The sequence below is a fragment of the Bemisia tabaci genome, unplaced genomic scaffold (assembly GCF_918797505.1).
Source record: "Bemisia tabaci unplaced genomic scaffold, PGI_BMITA_v3".
In the NCBI taxonomy this organism is placed as follows: domain Eukaryota; kingdom Metazoa; phylum Arthropoda; class Insecta; order Hemiptera; family Aleyrodidae; genus Bemisia; species Bemisia tabaci.
In genome coordinates this window covers 78,870-96,002 of record NW_027311777.1, presented here as the reverse complement: position 1 = coordinate 96,002, position 17,133 = coordinate 78,870, and the positions used below count along the sequence as shown (strand labels likewise).

General features: G+C 37.6%; 1 protein-coding gene across 1 annotated transcript in view; it reads right to left on the bottom strand.

The window, feature by feature from the left end:
* Positions 1–9: 9 nt before the first annotated feature.
* The window catches only part of LOC140225912 (cytosolic carboxypeptidase Nna1-like), a 70,942-nt gene continuing 53,818 nt past the window's right edge, over positions 10–17,133 (bottom strand). The window contains exon 4 of the mRNA XM_072305931.1: positions 10–671. Within this exon, the coding sequence (XP_072162032.1) occupies positions 414–671 (258 nt within the window). The 3' untranslated portion in view covers positions 10–413. The remainder of the gene's footprint in view (positions 672–17,133) is intronic.

Here is a 17,133-nt window from a genome sequence, read left to right as displayed (position 1 = left end):
AGTCACTATCTTCCATCCGATGCGACTGACGTCCCAATCAAGTGCGTTTTTGAAGAAGTGATCGATCCCCCTCTTTGCTTCACCTCCATATATTTATTAATGTTCAAATGATGGGACGTTTCAGTGACAAGGTTCTGTGACAAAATCATTTTTGTCTTGAGAGACTCCAAAATGTATACATCCTAGTGATCAAATGTCCAACTAGACCAATGACTAGAATATTTCTGAGGAAAAATGGCTCGCGGAGCGAGCCGAATGCCACTCGCGTAGCGAGTGATCGGGGGTCCAGGGGGCACAGCCCCTTGGCTGGCCGTGACAGACGCGCAAAGCGCGTCCAGAACGGCTAGTATCTAGGTACAGATCGAATCCTTTTTTCACTTCGAGAAATCCATTTTGCCCTACACAGAAACAAATCAGACGGGCAGAAGAAACAAACAACTAACCTTGCACGGATCTTCATCGCAGAAATCAAGGAGAGTTTCACAAAATGCTCTCCCAATATTCTCATAATCTTGAGCGGAAAAATGAGTATCAACACGACTCCCTATGGTGGAGCCGCCAAAAGAGGCCTCCATTGTGTAACTATTACAAACTCCCATCATCCAAATGACTACACGCCCGGTGCCTTCTTTCGATTTTTGAATCCGGAACTTGCAGTTTTCAAACGAAAACTGGAACAAATAAACAGAGCGACGGAGTAACAATGATTTTCCGAATAAAATGCATATCAATAGAGAGCGCTCATAAATTACGGAACGCACTTTATCATCATTTTTGACCCCTCTTCGCCCTTTGTAACGCAACCTTGGGTCCCCCTTAAATATTGCGTAGGTAAAGCTAAATGGAACTCTCCTGAAGATCCCAAAAATTGTGGGGAAAGTTTAAAAATATCCAGCTGATTGATTTTGAAGTACTTTAACCCTTTACTGTATCGCGTTGCCACATGGCAACAGCAATTATTTAATTCATAGTAAATTCAGGAAACCTCATATTGGTGCCACGTGTGGATTCTAAGGAACTTAACAACATTACCAACCTAAAAACAAGCAGTGAACTCCAACACAATGTGTTGATAAGGCGTGTCATTAACTCGCACATATCAACCCCTTTAGTTTTCATTTACAGAGATTTCAAAATAGGCAAGCAGCACAACAAGAAAATTCATACGATCCAACACTGCGAGGTCAACGACGCACTTTGACGAGACCGTGTATTGTGAATGTAGAAAGCCATTCGAACGAGTTTAAGTTTTTTGATCTGCCCCAAGCAAAATCTTATCAGATTCTTGAAGAAAAATGCTACAAAATAATTTAAGCGAAGAAAGGAAGAATTCTGTCGAACTCCTGAAAGATAAAGTCGATTTAAAGGTACTTTGGGGCTGCAATACCCAAATCACCGGTAGTATAAATCCCGTTGAGTATAATATTGAACTCGATATAAATGCAATTGCATTAAATATGTCTTGATTTTGTTATTTTAAACGTCTTTCCGTGCAAAGAAGTTCAACCATATCCATGCTTTATTCATTCATGAATTGAGAGTAAGCAATCTACATCCCGAAAATCTACCGATTTGCCGTAAGAAATTGTGGAAACTTGATATACAAGGTCGATGCACCACTCGTTGAATTTACCAACCAATTTCGTGAATGCAAATATGTAAAAATCAATATGCTATAGTCATTTTGGGTGCACTTATTTTTCATGAAACAATATTAATTTCAATCCCAAAAAACCATACATTTTCCGTATAAAATCGAAAAATTCGAAATGTGGCGACTCCCTGACGTGAAAATTACATTCTTCGTGTAAAAATACTTATGGATCGATATGCTGAGCAGAAACTATACAGGGTTCTCCAAAAGTCACCTACCACCCCTGTAACTTTTTTCCGAATTGAGATAGAATTTTGAAACTTTGGAAATGTTCCTTGGTTTAAGGTAGCAGCTGTTTGGTCCCTCTTAAGGGGGGCGGGGGCTAACTTTTTTTTTCAAATGACACCCCCCCTTTTGTGATACCTCATTTGAAAGATAATAAAAAAAGAAAATTTTTGGAGCAAAGAGCAGGTCGAAATGTTGATTTTTGACTAAATGGCGGCCGGTCAAAGTTCAAAATGGCGGAAATTTGGCATCTCCGTTTTTTTATCGGCGGATTGGTCTGGAACGCAGAATCCTACGGTTTTTTGGACGAGAAAAACAATTCTGGCATTAGTTTTCCAGAAATGTCAGTCCTTTTTAAAATGGTGGCGGTTAAAATGGCGGCTTAGAGCGGGAAGTGGATATTTCGGCTGCTATCGGATTTGTATGAGACTTGGTACCCGGGGGTATTTTGGCACGAGAAGAACGAATCTTTCATTTGATTTTTGAAATTTTTAAAAACTTTAAAATTGCGGCAAAAAAATGACGGAAAATCCATATCACGGCTGTTTACCGATGGATTTGCACAAAAGGCAATACTTTGGTGGTTTTCGGCTTACATTATAGATTTTTGAAACACTGAATATCGTCAAAATGGTGGCAGAAAAATAACGGAAAACCCGCATCCACCATCGCCGTTCGCATTTTTGCCGCCATTTTAAAGTTTTTAAAAATTTCGAAAATCCAATAAATGATTCGTTCTCTCGTGCCAAAATACCCCCGGATACCAAGTCTCATAAGAATCCCACGATAAGCAGCCTAAATATCCACTTCCATCTCTAAGCCGCTATTTTAACCGCCACCATTTTGATAAGGACTGAAATTTCTGGAAAACTAACGCCAGAATCGTTTTTCTCGTCCCAAAAAACCTTCGGATTCACAGTTTCAGACCAATCCGCCGACAAAAAACAGAGATGCCAAATTTCCGCCATTTTGAACTTGACCGGCCGCCATTTTGTCAAAAATCAACATTTTGACCTGCGGTTTGCGCCAAAAGTTTTCTTTTTTTATTATCTTTTGAATGAGGTATCACAAAAGGGGGGTTGCTATTTGAAAAAAAGTTAGCTCCGCCTCACTTAAGTGGGGCCGCCCCCAACATTTTGGGGGGACCAAAAAGTTGCTACCTTAAACCAAGAAACATTTCCAAAGTTTCAAACTTCTATCTTAATTAGGAAAAAAGTTACAGGGGTGGTAGGTGACTTTTGGATAACCCTGTATGTGTGGACACAGTTAGCAGTCCGCAGCAACATCAATTCAGCAGATTACCGGCAAAAATTAGGTCGGATTTAGCCGCTTTGCCCGCCTTTCCTCGTTATTTACAAACCGTTCCTATACTCTTCTCAAAATTTTTCTCAGATCTTCGTGTTATTATCAGCTTCCGTTTAAATCCCGGTTCGATAACCAAATCGGCTGCCCAAAAAGTAAGCCATTTTTGAAAGGTACTATGTGAGAAATTTGCGATATTATCGGCTATCAGGAAATCACCCCATGGCTATAATTGGTGGTGTAATGTTTGAGTGCTTAAAATAATCGTATTCAAGAAACTAAGGCAATAAACTATGGAGTCAATTTCTATTTAACAACATAACGAGATTCACTACCGGTGATTTAGCTATGATAGCCCCAGAATACTTTTAAAGCGCCCCTTGTAGCACAAAGACGTAAAATTGACCAAAAAAAAATTCGTAAAAAAAGACGTAAAGTAGACCAAAAATGAAATGCCGATGTAGTCTTTTTTACAAGAATAATTCGTAAAGAGTACAAGAGTTTTTACGTAAAAAGATCGAGTTTCTTTACGTAAAAAGTTATGCGCAAAAAAACTCTTGCTGCCTAAAATTGATTAGAATGATAAATCGTAAAGATAAAAATAGACATTTTACCTATAGTCCAGTCATTCTAGCTTTTTACCTCGGACAAATTAGCACAAACTTTCCCTTTGGTATATAGGGTCTCTAGGTACCCAATAAGAGAGAAAAAAAAGTTTACCAAAAAATTCCACCGGGAAAGTGGTCAAATTGCAGTTTTTCAAAATGGCGGCTTGCGGCGATTTTCAAAGAGGACGTGCATACGGATTTTCATTTATAACTCACAAATAATGCGTTAAACAAAAAAATTGCTGGAGATCAGATTTAAAGATCATTAAATTTTGATTAAGAATCATATAAAAAACTTAGGCTTTTATTATTTTTTTTCTTTCCGAATTTTACTATTTAAAAACAACAACCGGCAAAATCTGCTGATAATTCACGATTTTTCGCGTTCTTGACCATTTTTAGGTCAAAATAATTAATTAAAGGTTAAAAATAACGACACCACTGAAAAGTACGCTAAATTTTACATAAGTATACCTATTCATTTTACCTTTTTATATTTTATGGCCTCATTGTGAGACGAATCATTCAAAAGCATGAAGTCAATATTTAACAACAAATTCAGCTGTTTTTTTGCGTTTCCAGCGCTTTCGATCAATTATTTTTCAACAAAAGTACAACTTATATATACTTTTTTGAAAGGTTATAAAATTTGTAAGACAAATAACACACTGGTTTTCCTTTAAATTTTACAACATGTATCTGAAAAGCGTACTTAAGGGAATTACGCTAAAAAATGATTTCTCTAGAAATTGCAGAATTTCAACGATTTTCGACTTTTTGACAGCTGGAAACTAACGATAGGAATCAACGATGGTAATAATTGTTTAGAGCATAAAATTTCCAAAAAATTTCATACCTGAAATTACTGTTCCGAATTTTTTAAAGAGAGTTAGATAAGGCGTTAAAGTTGTCTATTAGAAAAACCCGGCTGCTCTGTTTAGAACCTTTTTCTTAACATATACCCAAAATTTTCAAGTTTAGTCATTTTTGTTTGAAGTAAATTTTATGGTACCAATGTAATAGCACATAAAAGTTAAAAAAATGTTAATGAATAAATTTTTGAAGGTATTTAAGTGTACTTAGAAGCCAATTTTTGAGACGTTAAAAAAGTACAAATTGTTCAATAACAAGGCGTTGTCTCATGTTTTTGTGGTTTTTCATGGCTGCAAACAATTTTTTTTAATCAAACCATGGTAATCATCGAAAAGCTAGTAAAATTTTGTGTAAGAAATATACCTTTATTTGTATTTTTGGCGTCTTTCGTGAAAATGCGGAGGCAATGTTGAAAAAAATTGCAATTTGTCCGAAAAAAATTTTCCCGCGGTTTTTCTTATTTTTTACGTGTTAAAAGGCGTTTAAGAAAAAAACAAGGTGCAAAATGAAAAGTTGATGAAATTTCCCATAACCTAGTGCTATTAAAATTTACCGTAAAACCTTTTTGAGGGGTCTTAGCACTAAATTTTGGTTTAAAAAAAGTTAAGAAAAAAATGATGAAATTTAACTTTTTTGTTATTTTTGCGATTTTATTGCTTTAAAATGAGCTTTAAAGATAAAGTAAATGATGTAACTGAAAAGTACGTTAAATTTTGGTCTAGAAAAGAATGTTCAACATCCTTTTAAGCAATTATATTTGCCGGTAGGGTAATTTTTTCTGGGATCAAAAATGACACTTTTCTGAGAAAAGTCCGTTTTTAGCTCCAATTCCCTAATTTTTAAGCACTTTAAAAGTGTTTGATCAAAAAACCACTATAACCACGTGAAAGTACATAAAATTTTCAATAAAATAGGGTACCTTGTTTCAAACATTCCCATAATATTTGGGTTTGACACGGCTTTATTTAAAATTGTAAAAAATGACAATATTTACAGAATGTTGAGTTTCGATGCAAAACACCATCCCTCAAAAGGTCATATCAATACAGCAAATATTCCATCAATCGTGAGAAGTTATTTAAATAATTTCTGGAGAGCAAAAATTAATTAGCATAATATAAAAAAAATAATAGGAGGGGAAACTGACCCACCTCCTCCTCCCTGCTTTCTACAAAGAGCGCAAATGGATATATTATGACCGCCAGTACGGAAGTAACAGATTCACGCATACAAAGTGAAGACAACCATCGTATTTATGCATACAATCACGTAAAAATAAACGAATAGGACAGAGCTTGGCGAAATCTGTACATTTAAGGGTTTTTAAAAATATTGCGGAATGGGACATCTCACATGAGGGAAGTTACAATGCGAGCACAGCCGCCGCCGCGCAGCGCTTTACGTGAGGGATTGGGCTGTGTAATGGCGGCAGCTCGGGGAGCGGGTCTTTTTGCGTCGGAGGAATCAATAGTAAAACTAATAGTTATTATGATAAATTCAACACACCGTTGAAGGTTTGGAACTTTTGGACGGCCAACTCTAGCGTAAGCGCAAACAAGGATTATAACGAAAGTACAAATGTCAGCGGGGGGCGGGGTTGTCAACAGGGGAGAGGGGTATGCATCTATGCTTTACGTGACGTACCGCAGGCTCGTGTGAAATGGTGAAATCTAAGTAAATAAGAAGGAAAATAATAAAAACATGAAAATTTTACTGCCCTCGGCATCTTGTCAGCCGAATATGCGACATCATTTCGCACATTATTTAATACTATTTAGCTTTCAATAGACCGAGTAAAATATTAGTACATATTTTATTTCATCATTCGGCTTTGTATTTCTTAATCTGTGTCAATTAAATATTCGACGATACTGAAAAAATTACGTTTTAACACTTATACTCTCAATTAAACAGCTTGGAGGACGAGGTGCATAAGTGCACCTCCTCGAGCTATTTCGAGAAAAACATGTTTAAAGTTGCTAACTATTATACACAGCCTCATGGCAGAAAGAGAGTTCAAACTCTTATTTTGATGCTTAAGCATTGGATGCTTCCGGTGAATTTTTCACAGACTTTATTTTAAACCTAGAATTAGTTGGAACCACTAATGTGTCATTTTTTTCGAAATCTGCACCTATGTGCCTTGTCCTCCGAGCCCCTCAATTACTTTTTTTTCCTGTCTTTTTACCTTATAATATAAGTTTTCAAACCAAAACCGAGAAACTGTGGTCAAAATACTAGAGGTAATATTCAATGTCATGAAAATCAACCAACAAACAGATGTTTTAAAAATTAAGGCCGCCATCTTTTTTCCACTATCTTGAATTTTGATTCAGACTGAAAGTAACGTCAAATTCGAATTTACCAGATCAAAATACCAGGATACACCGAGTTTCATGAAAATCTGCCGATAAATAGGTAGTTTTCAAATTGTACCTGTCATCTTTAATTTTAAAAAAATATGGTCACCACCTTCTTCCCACCACCTTTGATTTCAATTCCGGTTAAATTCGACATCAAATTCAAATTCTCTAGGGCTAAATACAGGGTTATACCAAGTTTAATGCAAATCAGTCGATAAACAGGTATCTAACAAATTATTGCCGCCATCTTTTTCCGCCATCTTGAATTTTGATTCAGACTGAAAGTAACGTCAAATTCGAATTTCCTAGATCAATATACCGGGGTACACCAAATTTCATGAAAATCTGCCGACAACCAGGTGTTTTACAGTTTTTTTCTTAGAATCTTTAGCTGCGATAGGCCAAACAGTAAACGGATCAGGTACGCCCCCCCCCCCCCCCCCCCCGTTGACCATCCCTCTAAAGTGCTTCTCCCCTTACTATGTACCATGACTAAATTAATAACAAAATTTATTTCAAAAATAGTCGAATATTCGTGAAAAAGGGTCACACTAATCGAAATTCAAGCCAAAATTTACACAAAGTAAAAAATGTCAAATTTGACACCATTCCATAAAGGCCCTATAAAGGTCTTATACCTTCAGTTAAATTTTGATGTAATATATGTTTTGAAAAGAAAATTTCATGCTCTTTCCATTGGTGCCAACAGTTTTGAGAGAAAAAATTCTGCCCAAGCTGTATTTTAAAAGTTACAAACCAAACTTGAAATTTCAAGAAAATTCTAGCCTTTTTTTTCGGTGTCGGACCTCGTAGCTCGGCACCAACAAGTCGAAATTAAAAAAACAAATATATATTTGTAAGCAAAATTTTATCCTCTAAAAAAACGACAAGAATGATTTTTTTCACTGGATGCACTAGAAATACGCAAAATCGGAAAAACGCTGACGAAGTCAAGAATCAATTTATACGTAATTTCAGACGGCCGCCATTTTGTTATACGCAATTTTGACTGTGTTCCCGAGGGGGGCTAATGGTAAACTTTTTTTAGGGGGCTCTAGACATGTTTTGGAGCGCTTTACAACACAAGAGAAGTTTGTGCTAATTTGTCCGAGGTTAGGCCCTTTTTTGGCTAGAATGACTGGACTACCATCTGAATCTGTAGTCAATTAATTCTCCTTGAGATCAACCTTCAAATTATTATCTACCTATCGGGAATTGAACCTGGGACCTGCCTATCAGGAATCGAATGCGCTTTCTACTGAGCAAACGAGGCTTCTGTATTAGAGGGGCGAATTTGCGCCGTATAAGTGAATATTTTTATAGTTGAATATGCCTGAGAACGAATTGCGGAATATTTTTTGAATTTGGAAAAACTGGATGAGGGCAAAAACTTATATTTATCATGGATATTTTAAAGATGGTTTACCTACTTTCAAAAGTACCTTTGTTGTTCAGAAATATGTGAAAAAAAGTATATACATTTTAATAATATGTCCCCCTTTTTTCTTTTCCTTTTCTTAAATATTATTAACATGCATCAATTTTTTATGAGAATGTCTTAACTATTTTAATAAAGATAAGTTAATAAAATCTTCTCGAACTTTTAGAAACTCTGGCTTATTCGTTCACAACAATGTGTATTTGTATCCAGTTTTCGGGCTATACTTTTTATTACAAACGGTCTTTAGGGGACATTAGAGTTTTTTGCTTAATTTTCTTGTCGTAAAAACCACAAAGGTATTTCCTGTTCGGTCAATTCAGCGAATTTTCCGTTCAGAGATTTTTTCCCTGATTATCTACATTTAAAAAATTGCGAATTTTTTACGTACAGATTTCAGTTCAATCCCCCAATTTTTTACGTCTTTGATCACAAATTTTTTAAGTTAAGTTCTCAGACTCTGATTTTTTGCGAGTTTTTTTACATACATCTTTCGTACTCGTAAAATTTACCAGTTTTAATTTTTTTTTTCACGAATTATATTACAAGATGTGCTGCAATTTCTCCCAAGTTCTTCTCCGTTATATAATTGAATTTCTTGTCAAATTCTGAAGTCAATTATATTTAATTGTAATTTATACATTTCTTTTTTTCCCTTCATTTCATTTTTTGTATGGAGAAGTTTCGTTGATTTCTTCGGATTTCGAATACTGTAACTTCTCTTCTATACGGCCGATTTTTATGAATAAGACCTCTTTCAATTCGTTTTTTAACGGAGAGTAAGGAAAAAATTGCGAAGTACACGCGAAACAATTTTTTTTTTAAATTGGACGAATCCTAGCGTGACGTTGAAATGATTAATCAAGCGTAAAAGGGTCCGGGTCGGGTCGCTCGGAGGACAATAGAAACTGCCTCGATCTCAAGACAGAGGTCCGGTGTGCGGGGAGGAAAAGGATATGTGGATTTCTGTAAAAGCAAATTGACTTCTGTATGTGTTATGGTTAGCACATGGTCTAATGAGTCTCGTGACTCATCACAGATTGCACTTACGGCTATCGTGGCTGGTCCTGGCTATAAGAGCCGTCGTACCAAATTTTGAAAAGCATAACAGGGGAGTAGATATATGTCAATGCAACGTTTTTAACAAAACGGAGGAGTGAAATTCTCATTCGAAGAGTGCTGAACTGCTCAGCAATCCTCGAATCAGTTCGTTTGCTTCTGCTTATATATGCATATTTTAAATTAGCGCGGAGCATTCTTAGGTTTTTTAAAAAACCAAGGAATGTAGACTCTTGGTATTCATTGCACATAAACTAGAAAGCCCCAGAATGAGAAAAAACATTAAATCATAATTATTGACGGAATAGTATTTTTTTCACGCTTTGGAAAATCTCAGAAGTTCGCGGTAGTCACTTTCCGGTAAGGAACTAAGGGACTCGGTTATTGTATCGAGTGGGGGGTCGAACGAACGCAAAGGCGGTATACTACGTATACGCGCCAAAAAAAGTGGTGAGGAGAACTGGAGCTGCCAAATTAACTCTATAATCCCGTTTTTCTGACGGGGCCATTTTCAAGAAGTAGCCGCGAGTAGCCCAACTTTGAAGAATGTTTTGAATGACTTAGCTTGCCTTCAGAGACGGGGAAAAAATCACAGTCATTGCCTAAACTATCTATCTAGATTGATTATTTCCTGGACTGATGAAAAGAATAATGATTGAAATATTATTTTCGACTCAAAAACTGCAAGATGCCATATGGCAACACTATACCGGCCAACTTCTGGTTCAACATTTTTTCTGTTGCCATATGGCAACAACATACTGGCTCCGACGCAATCATGTGTCGTGCTGTCAAAAAATGGAGCTTACAAATTCATCATTTGACGCTTTTTGAATTTGGTAATGTTAGAAGAATCAAAAAAACTTTCTTTTTTAGCTTTTTTTTCAAAAGTCCCGCACAAGAGTTATGTCCCGGCATCACTAATCCACTCCTACACTGTACTTATGTTGTTGCCATATGGAAACAGGTGGATGCTCTGGCAAGAAATTACTATATTAACGAGCTTTTTTAAGCTTCAAACGTTAAAGAAAATTTATAAGATGGAGGACTATTTTAAAGATTTATTAACGAAGAGGCAACCCGAGTTTCAAGGCGGGGTCATAAACACTAATGAAGATTCTAACGTGGAGATCCAGCTCCAAGATGTAGTGAAGGCTGTGAGGGAGTTGAAATCTCGCCTGCAGAGCTCCTGGACTTGGGGGTATACCGGCAGAGTTGATAAAATGTGGCACCGGTAAACTATTTGAACATCAAAGGAAACTTATGCAAACGTTTGCATGGTTCCGGAATACCAAAGGATTGGAAGGAATCTTGGATTACTCCCAGTCATAAGAAAGGTAGTAAACAAGATTGCGATAATTACAGAGGTATCATGAGTGGCGGTAGCCACATCCGGGCAAGTAACCTATCCTCCAACAATTGGCAACACAGCACAGCCCGGTCGAGGCAACGACACCATAGCTACACACTGAAAAAAATACCCGGGGAGAGTTGCCGAAAATCCCGGCAGAAGGAGCCGAGTCTCCCGTGCTCAAACGGAAGACCGTGGAGGCACGATGACGGCCGCCGGGTTGACTCGGAAATTTAAATCCCGTATCCCCTCGGTGCAAGCACCACGAGAATCCCGGGGAAAGAACCCGAGTTGACTCGGGGAAAGAGGCCGACATGACGGCCATCGGTAAACCGCGCCGTCGCAGTCGGCAAGCGCACCCGGGTTTTCCCGGGCCCAGCTTTTAGGTGTGAGTATGCACCGCGTAGGGGGAGGGGTGTGGGGGGGGGCGCAATGGTCCCTCTCCCCGCAACCCAGCTCCTCACCCACTCCCGAAATTCTGCGAGACCTATCCACCTCGCTGCCCGAGTAGACCTCCCTTCTCCCTCTTGAATAGAAGCTCTCCTCCTCCCCCTAGAGAATTGGTACCCTCCCTCTACCTGTGGATGGGTAGCTTCCCGCCCCCCACAGTGAAATTTTTTTAGCCCCCCTGTCCAATCCCTCACTAGAATGGAAGCTCCTTTCGTTTTAATGCAAAACTTTATAAGCTGTACAATTAAAAGCACAAAAGGAGACAATAGTATAGCTTTTGAATGTTGTGAACGTCCGTTCTAATTAATAGTCGATTTTATCTAACAGAACTAAGACTTGGTTTTCCTTAATTTTTTTTTGTTTCTTTTTTTATGTTTACATAATACAAGAGCACTTATTACCAGTAGACATTCACGGGGTGAAAAACAAAAAAATGAATATTTTTTAAAGGAACATTATCCGGTGTGTTAGTGACAAAATAAAAATATCCCTCGGGATGTTTTGAAACGTAAAGACTAGATCCTTTAGCATAGGAAAAAGAATTGTCTGAAAATATTAATAAAGTATTAGTTCTGTTTATTAAACTAAGTTGATCATAGGTATGTTTAAGAGATTGTAATCTATTTTCATTTTCTTTGGCAACTGAGAAAAATTCATAAGATATCAATTTGTTAGATGAGTTTTCGCGGCTTGCGTCAAATGACACAGTTATATTACAACGATGCAAAATTGTATTCTTCGGAAGTGAAAACAAACAAAAATTAATTCTTGAAAGTATTAGCAAGTTTTCTATGGACAGAGAGGAAAATATCAATTAACAATTTGGGAAACGATGCTAGTATTAGTTCCTTTCATGTAAATTAGTAATTTCATGTTTATGAAGGGGCCCACATTCGATTTTCAGTAAAGTATAATTTTTAATTTTCTTTTAGGAGCAATAAGAAAATTTGGTTCAACAAGTTTAAGACTTTGGCCGGATTCTTTACCCCTCAGAATCTGAAAGTTTTTTGGGGTTTTTTGTAGTTTTTTAGACAGATTCTTATGTCCTGGTTCATGCTTTCGTAAGTTGAGTTGCAATGTCAATTCAGTCGTAGCTTTCAGCAGAAAATTTCTTCCTTGATATAGCGTTTGATGATTCATCGTTGAGATGGCTTTGAACTGATTGAAAATAAAAGAAACTAGGAGTGCCATTAATCGTTGAATCAGAGATCAAACTAAGACGTGAAGCTGTAAGAGCAGGGATCGTAACGGACAAAAGTGAACGTCTGCTCTACGTATCTAAAGTGAGACTTATCTGAGAAATTTAGCAATACAGCACAGAGGTTTTCACTTCGTAATACAGCTTAAAATTATTTATCACTGGGGGAGTTTCTTTGGTAAATTAGCATGCTTAAAGGTACATCCTGACGTGAGAGAAAAACAATGGTATTGGTACCTGAGCGTAAGTATGTATGCCCTTGAGTGTTCACGTAGAAAGACTCTGAACAAATATTAAACAAGGAAACAAAACTGGATGAAGGTACTGTAATACCTTATTTACTTCAAAACTGCTAAGAGAAGAACCAAAAGACATATCTCACTTATCTTAAATGTACAAACACTTGGTATCGCTCAGAGGAGCCTTGAACGAAATGGACTCATATCCGTAGAATTTAATGAGTAAAAAGGCTGTAATGCCAGAAAAATGTGAGCTTCACTCTCTTGAATGGATTCAGGATTACATAATTTTAGTGAAGCGACTCTAAATCACTTGATTTGAACCAAAAGTGAAGAGAGAACAACGAGAGAATAGAATGGTGAGGCTTTGAGTTCTAAGATTGGATATTCAGAATTCACTTCACGATGAGGCGATAGACTTCTGCTCCAGGTTGTAAAATACGATGATAATGATTGTCACAAACATCGTTGAAGTCGTAAATGGATTGAAATGATTGAAACCAAATGATTCCGTATTGTTTCGATCGTTCTTGTTGCTCTATGAAACAGGAACTAACCCAAGGTACATACTCTACTACAGGTATGGACAAATGGAATTTTAGAAAGTCGTCAAAACGCGTAGATTTGACAGCATCGAGAGTACGACTGCGAAAACCTGCGCGGCAAATGGACGGTACGACTTCATACGTCACTCGATCAGAGAGTTTTTGTATCAGGTCGTTTTTGGAATGATGTGAAGCTAATGAAACATTTGGCTAGAGACAGAGAAACTGATAATTATATTTTCAATGAGCAGAACTGGAACTCCTTGTTTGATCAACTAAACATTAGTAGGGGGTGATTCAGTTATATTTGCAATGTATAAAAAATACCTGATGTTTTGGTGAGTTTAAACGTCTCTCATCAAAATGGGGTACATAATGTTTTAAAAACTGATGGATCAGCAATTAATTGTCATCGTGTAGGCTACTTAGAATGAACTTCTTTTGCCGCATAAATTATTCCTCACTCATAAAGTTTCAACATTAATTCTGCAATTTGTACTGCGTTTAACTCAACTGTTGGACATACTTACATTAAGCCACTAAAATTTTAAATTAAATAACAGTGAGACCACTAGGTGGAAAGTCCATTCAAAGAGTTAATTTTTTTTTTTTTTTTTTTTGATTTACTCATTATAAAAAGTATTTCCGGCAATAGGTAAATAATGTATCAATAAAAGTGTGCGTCAAGCCAAGCACCATCGGCCACAAAAGTTTTTTTTCGGGGATGGCTACCGCCACTCTTGATACAGTATACCTATATTGACGCTCGCGCAATATTTTGATTTATTTTGCTTAGAGTCGCTTCACCACATGATTTGTCGAATCGTATAACTGGCATGAAGTAAGCATTTAAATTGAAATGGAGTCTTTTGATTCATAAAAGATAATGAAGGCTACCTCTCAGTTACCTGGTAGTTCAAGAATTCCTAGTAATAATTTTGTGTCCACCGTCGGACTAAAAACACCACCCCCAAACTCTTCATCAAAGCATGTTCCGCAGTTGGTACCTAGGCGCAAACTTTTTGATCATAAACGCTACCGATTGGTCTAATCTTTTTTGGCTTTGATTCACCCGATTACAATTATTCCACTAAGAACTAGGTAGGCACGCGAACCATACATAGATCCAACGCTCAATTAATTTCAGAGTGCACTGTTTCACTGGAGTAATTATGCTAGAAACTCACTAGGTGAGGATGGAATACTTCTGTGACACAACAACCAACAACACCACAATATTTTCACATCAAGAGTGGCGGTAGCCACCCCCGGTCGAGGAAAATGACGAATTACTAAAGTCCCTATAGCGAAGGGGTGGCCGACACTCTTAGTCACACCTAACTCCCTTAATCTGAAAATTGATTCGATTTAGAATTGAATTCAGAGCAAACAGCGGCACGGATTCCAACTATCTTGGTGTCTATGGACGTAGCTAAGTTAGCCGGATGGCATTTAAGGGTTAGTTATCTAACAGTCGGTAGCTGCACCACCAGTGTAAGTCCATAACATAACCTCGCTATTTGATGTGTTTACATCAAGTTTTCATATGTTAAAATAGAGAAGGAATGGGCGCTACGTACTTACTTGGCCCAGCGATTTATGCAGCAATATAAATTCTTGATTTAATAGTAATCATCAAGCTGAGAAAACAGCACGAGTACATACCTTTCATGAAAGACTTTGTTACACATCGACTGGCCACATGGTGTTTCTAACAACTTCTGACGCAAAATCAAAGAGACTCGAAGAAAACCAAATTTGAGCCAATACTCATCGTCAAAGATCTCTGATTTAGGGACATAAAGTTGACTTAGTGATTTAATTATACCTCGCATCCCCATGATGTCTTCGATGTAAACAAGCAACGGTAAGAGGCGAAAGCTTTCCAAGATTAGTCATGAAGAACACAAGATCTTAATGTCAATAACATACACTTAGGAAAAGCACAAGCACTCCAGAGCACGTAGGTTGAAAGCAAAATTTAAAGCGAATAAATTTTGGTCAGAGCATAGTGGCCGTGTCGCATGTAGTGTGATGGGCGAAGGCTTATATTACAGTAATTTTAGATCTTTTCTTGAGACTGGTAGGGTCCACCGAAAACAACTACATCTCTTCAAGATATGGAAACTAGCATTCGTGACTTAAGGAAAACAATAATGTAATTTAAAACTGAGAATAATGGGCTCTCCCTTCGATCCATCGATCCATTGGTGTGCATGTTAGGGAAATACTTGCATGCTGTAAGTCACGAGAATGCAAACTGTGGTCAGTGGCGTAAACGGGCGCCCCCGCAGACCCTGCTATGCAGGGGGCCCAGGCGCCTAGGGGGCCCTCGGCCGCCCGAATTGTTTCTCTCTCTCTCTTTGATGCTCAGCTGTGGTTTCAAACTTTGGGCCTTTACTTGCCGAGATGGGGCTTCTTCCTCTGATTTTTATTGTTATAGCTTGGGGTTTTTCGTACTTCTCTTGGGCTGTTCCTGACTTTTTATATGCTGGAGGGCCCCTGCCCCATGTCCACTCAATGATTCCTAAATAATTTTCTCTTCTTTTGTCACTTTTCGTATTTCGGATTTTGGGAGGCCCAAGAATCTAAAAGCTTTGGGAACCCTTTGATTCTTGGGCCTGGGCTGAGCCTCCGACTTCCTTTCGATCCTTGATCCTTTAGGAGCTCCATTTAATCGGGTACTTTTACGTTTTTATTTTTTTTAAAATTTATTTCTTTGCGCAAACATGCAAGTGAATCAAATTCCACCTCAGAACATAATGTAAAAGTAGGCTAAATCCTTCACATACAATACCTACCTAAAGGTAAAAAGATATAAGCTATACTGCCATTTTGATTTTTTGGTGATTAAGGCTGATTTTCTCAAAAATTTTCGTGCTGCGGGCCTAGACCATAAAATAAAAAACGGGAAGGGGTGATGGAGGGAGAGGAGGGATAATTTTGGAATTTTATCGACATGGGGGGTCCCTAGAAAAAAATTTTGCGGCGGGCCCAGCGGAAGTCCGTTACGCCAGTGACTGTGGTGTAAATCCTGCTTCCTTTTGATAGTTTGGCACAACTTTGGTGTCCTTTATATCGACGTAATTTACCTGAATTACATTTATTGATGCTTGGGTCAGACAGATGCACGGACTGATAACCTCACTTCTGAACAAAGATATCACTTGAACATTTTAAGAGAAACTAATGAAATAGTGTATCGGGCTCTGGCAGAAGACGTGCGACGTAATAATATAAGTGTGTAAAAATATTAGTTAGCTTCTACAAAGAATTGAACTCTTATATTATAATTAAATCATAAATCTGTTCTCAACTAGTTAGAGTTGGAAGTTGGTAACGAGGGAAATTTCGTTCCCGAATCACGGGCTGGACTGGCTGAACTGAACGGAATTGACCAATGGCATTGAACCACTACCGGATTTTTTCTAAAATTCAAAACATTGTAGCTAAAATTTTGAAAGTTATTTGCGGATGCTGAATTATCCGAGCGTTGAAACCCTATTAAATGTAGTAGAAATGAAATACTTATATCTTCAAGCATGATCCTTTGTAGGTTCCATTAGAATCTGTGGCCGTATAAGCAAGAAATCTGTTGTGAAAGGTGATCGTGTCGGTTTCCCGCTACTAAACGGCCCATGTTACAAAAAATATTTGTCATTTTGGACCTTTAAGTGCTTATAACTTTTTGAAAACTCAATGGATCTTGATGAAACTATCCCACCTTGTATGCCCAATTTAGGTTAGTCAGTTGACACCAAGATCGTTGGAATCCGTGCCGTCGTTTAGGCTGCAGTCGATCTAGAGCCGAATCAATTTTCAGAATAA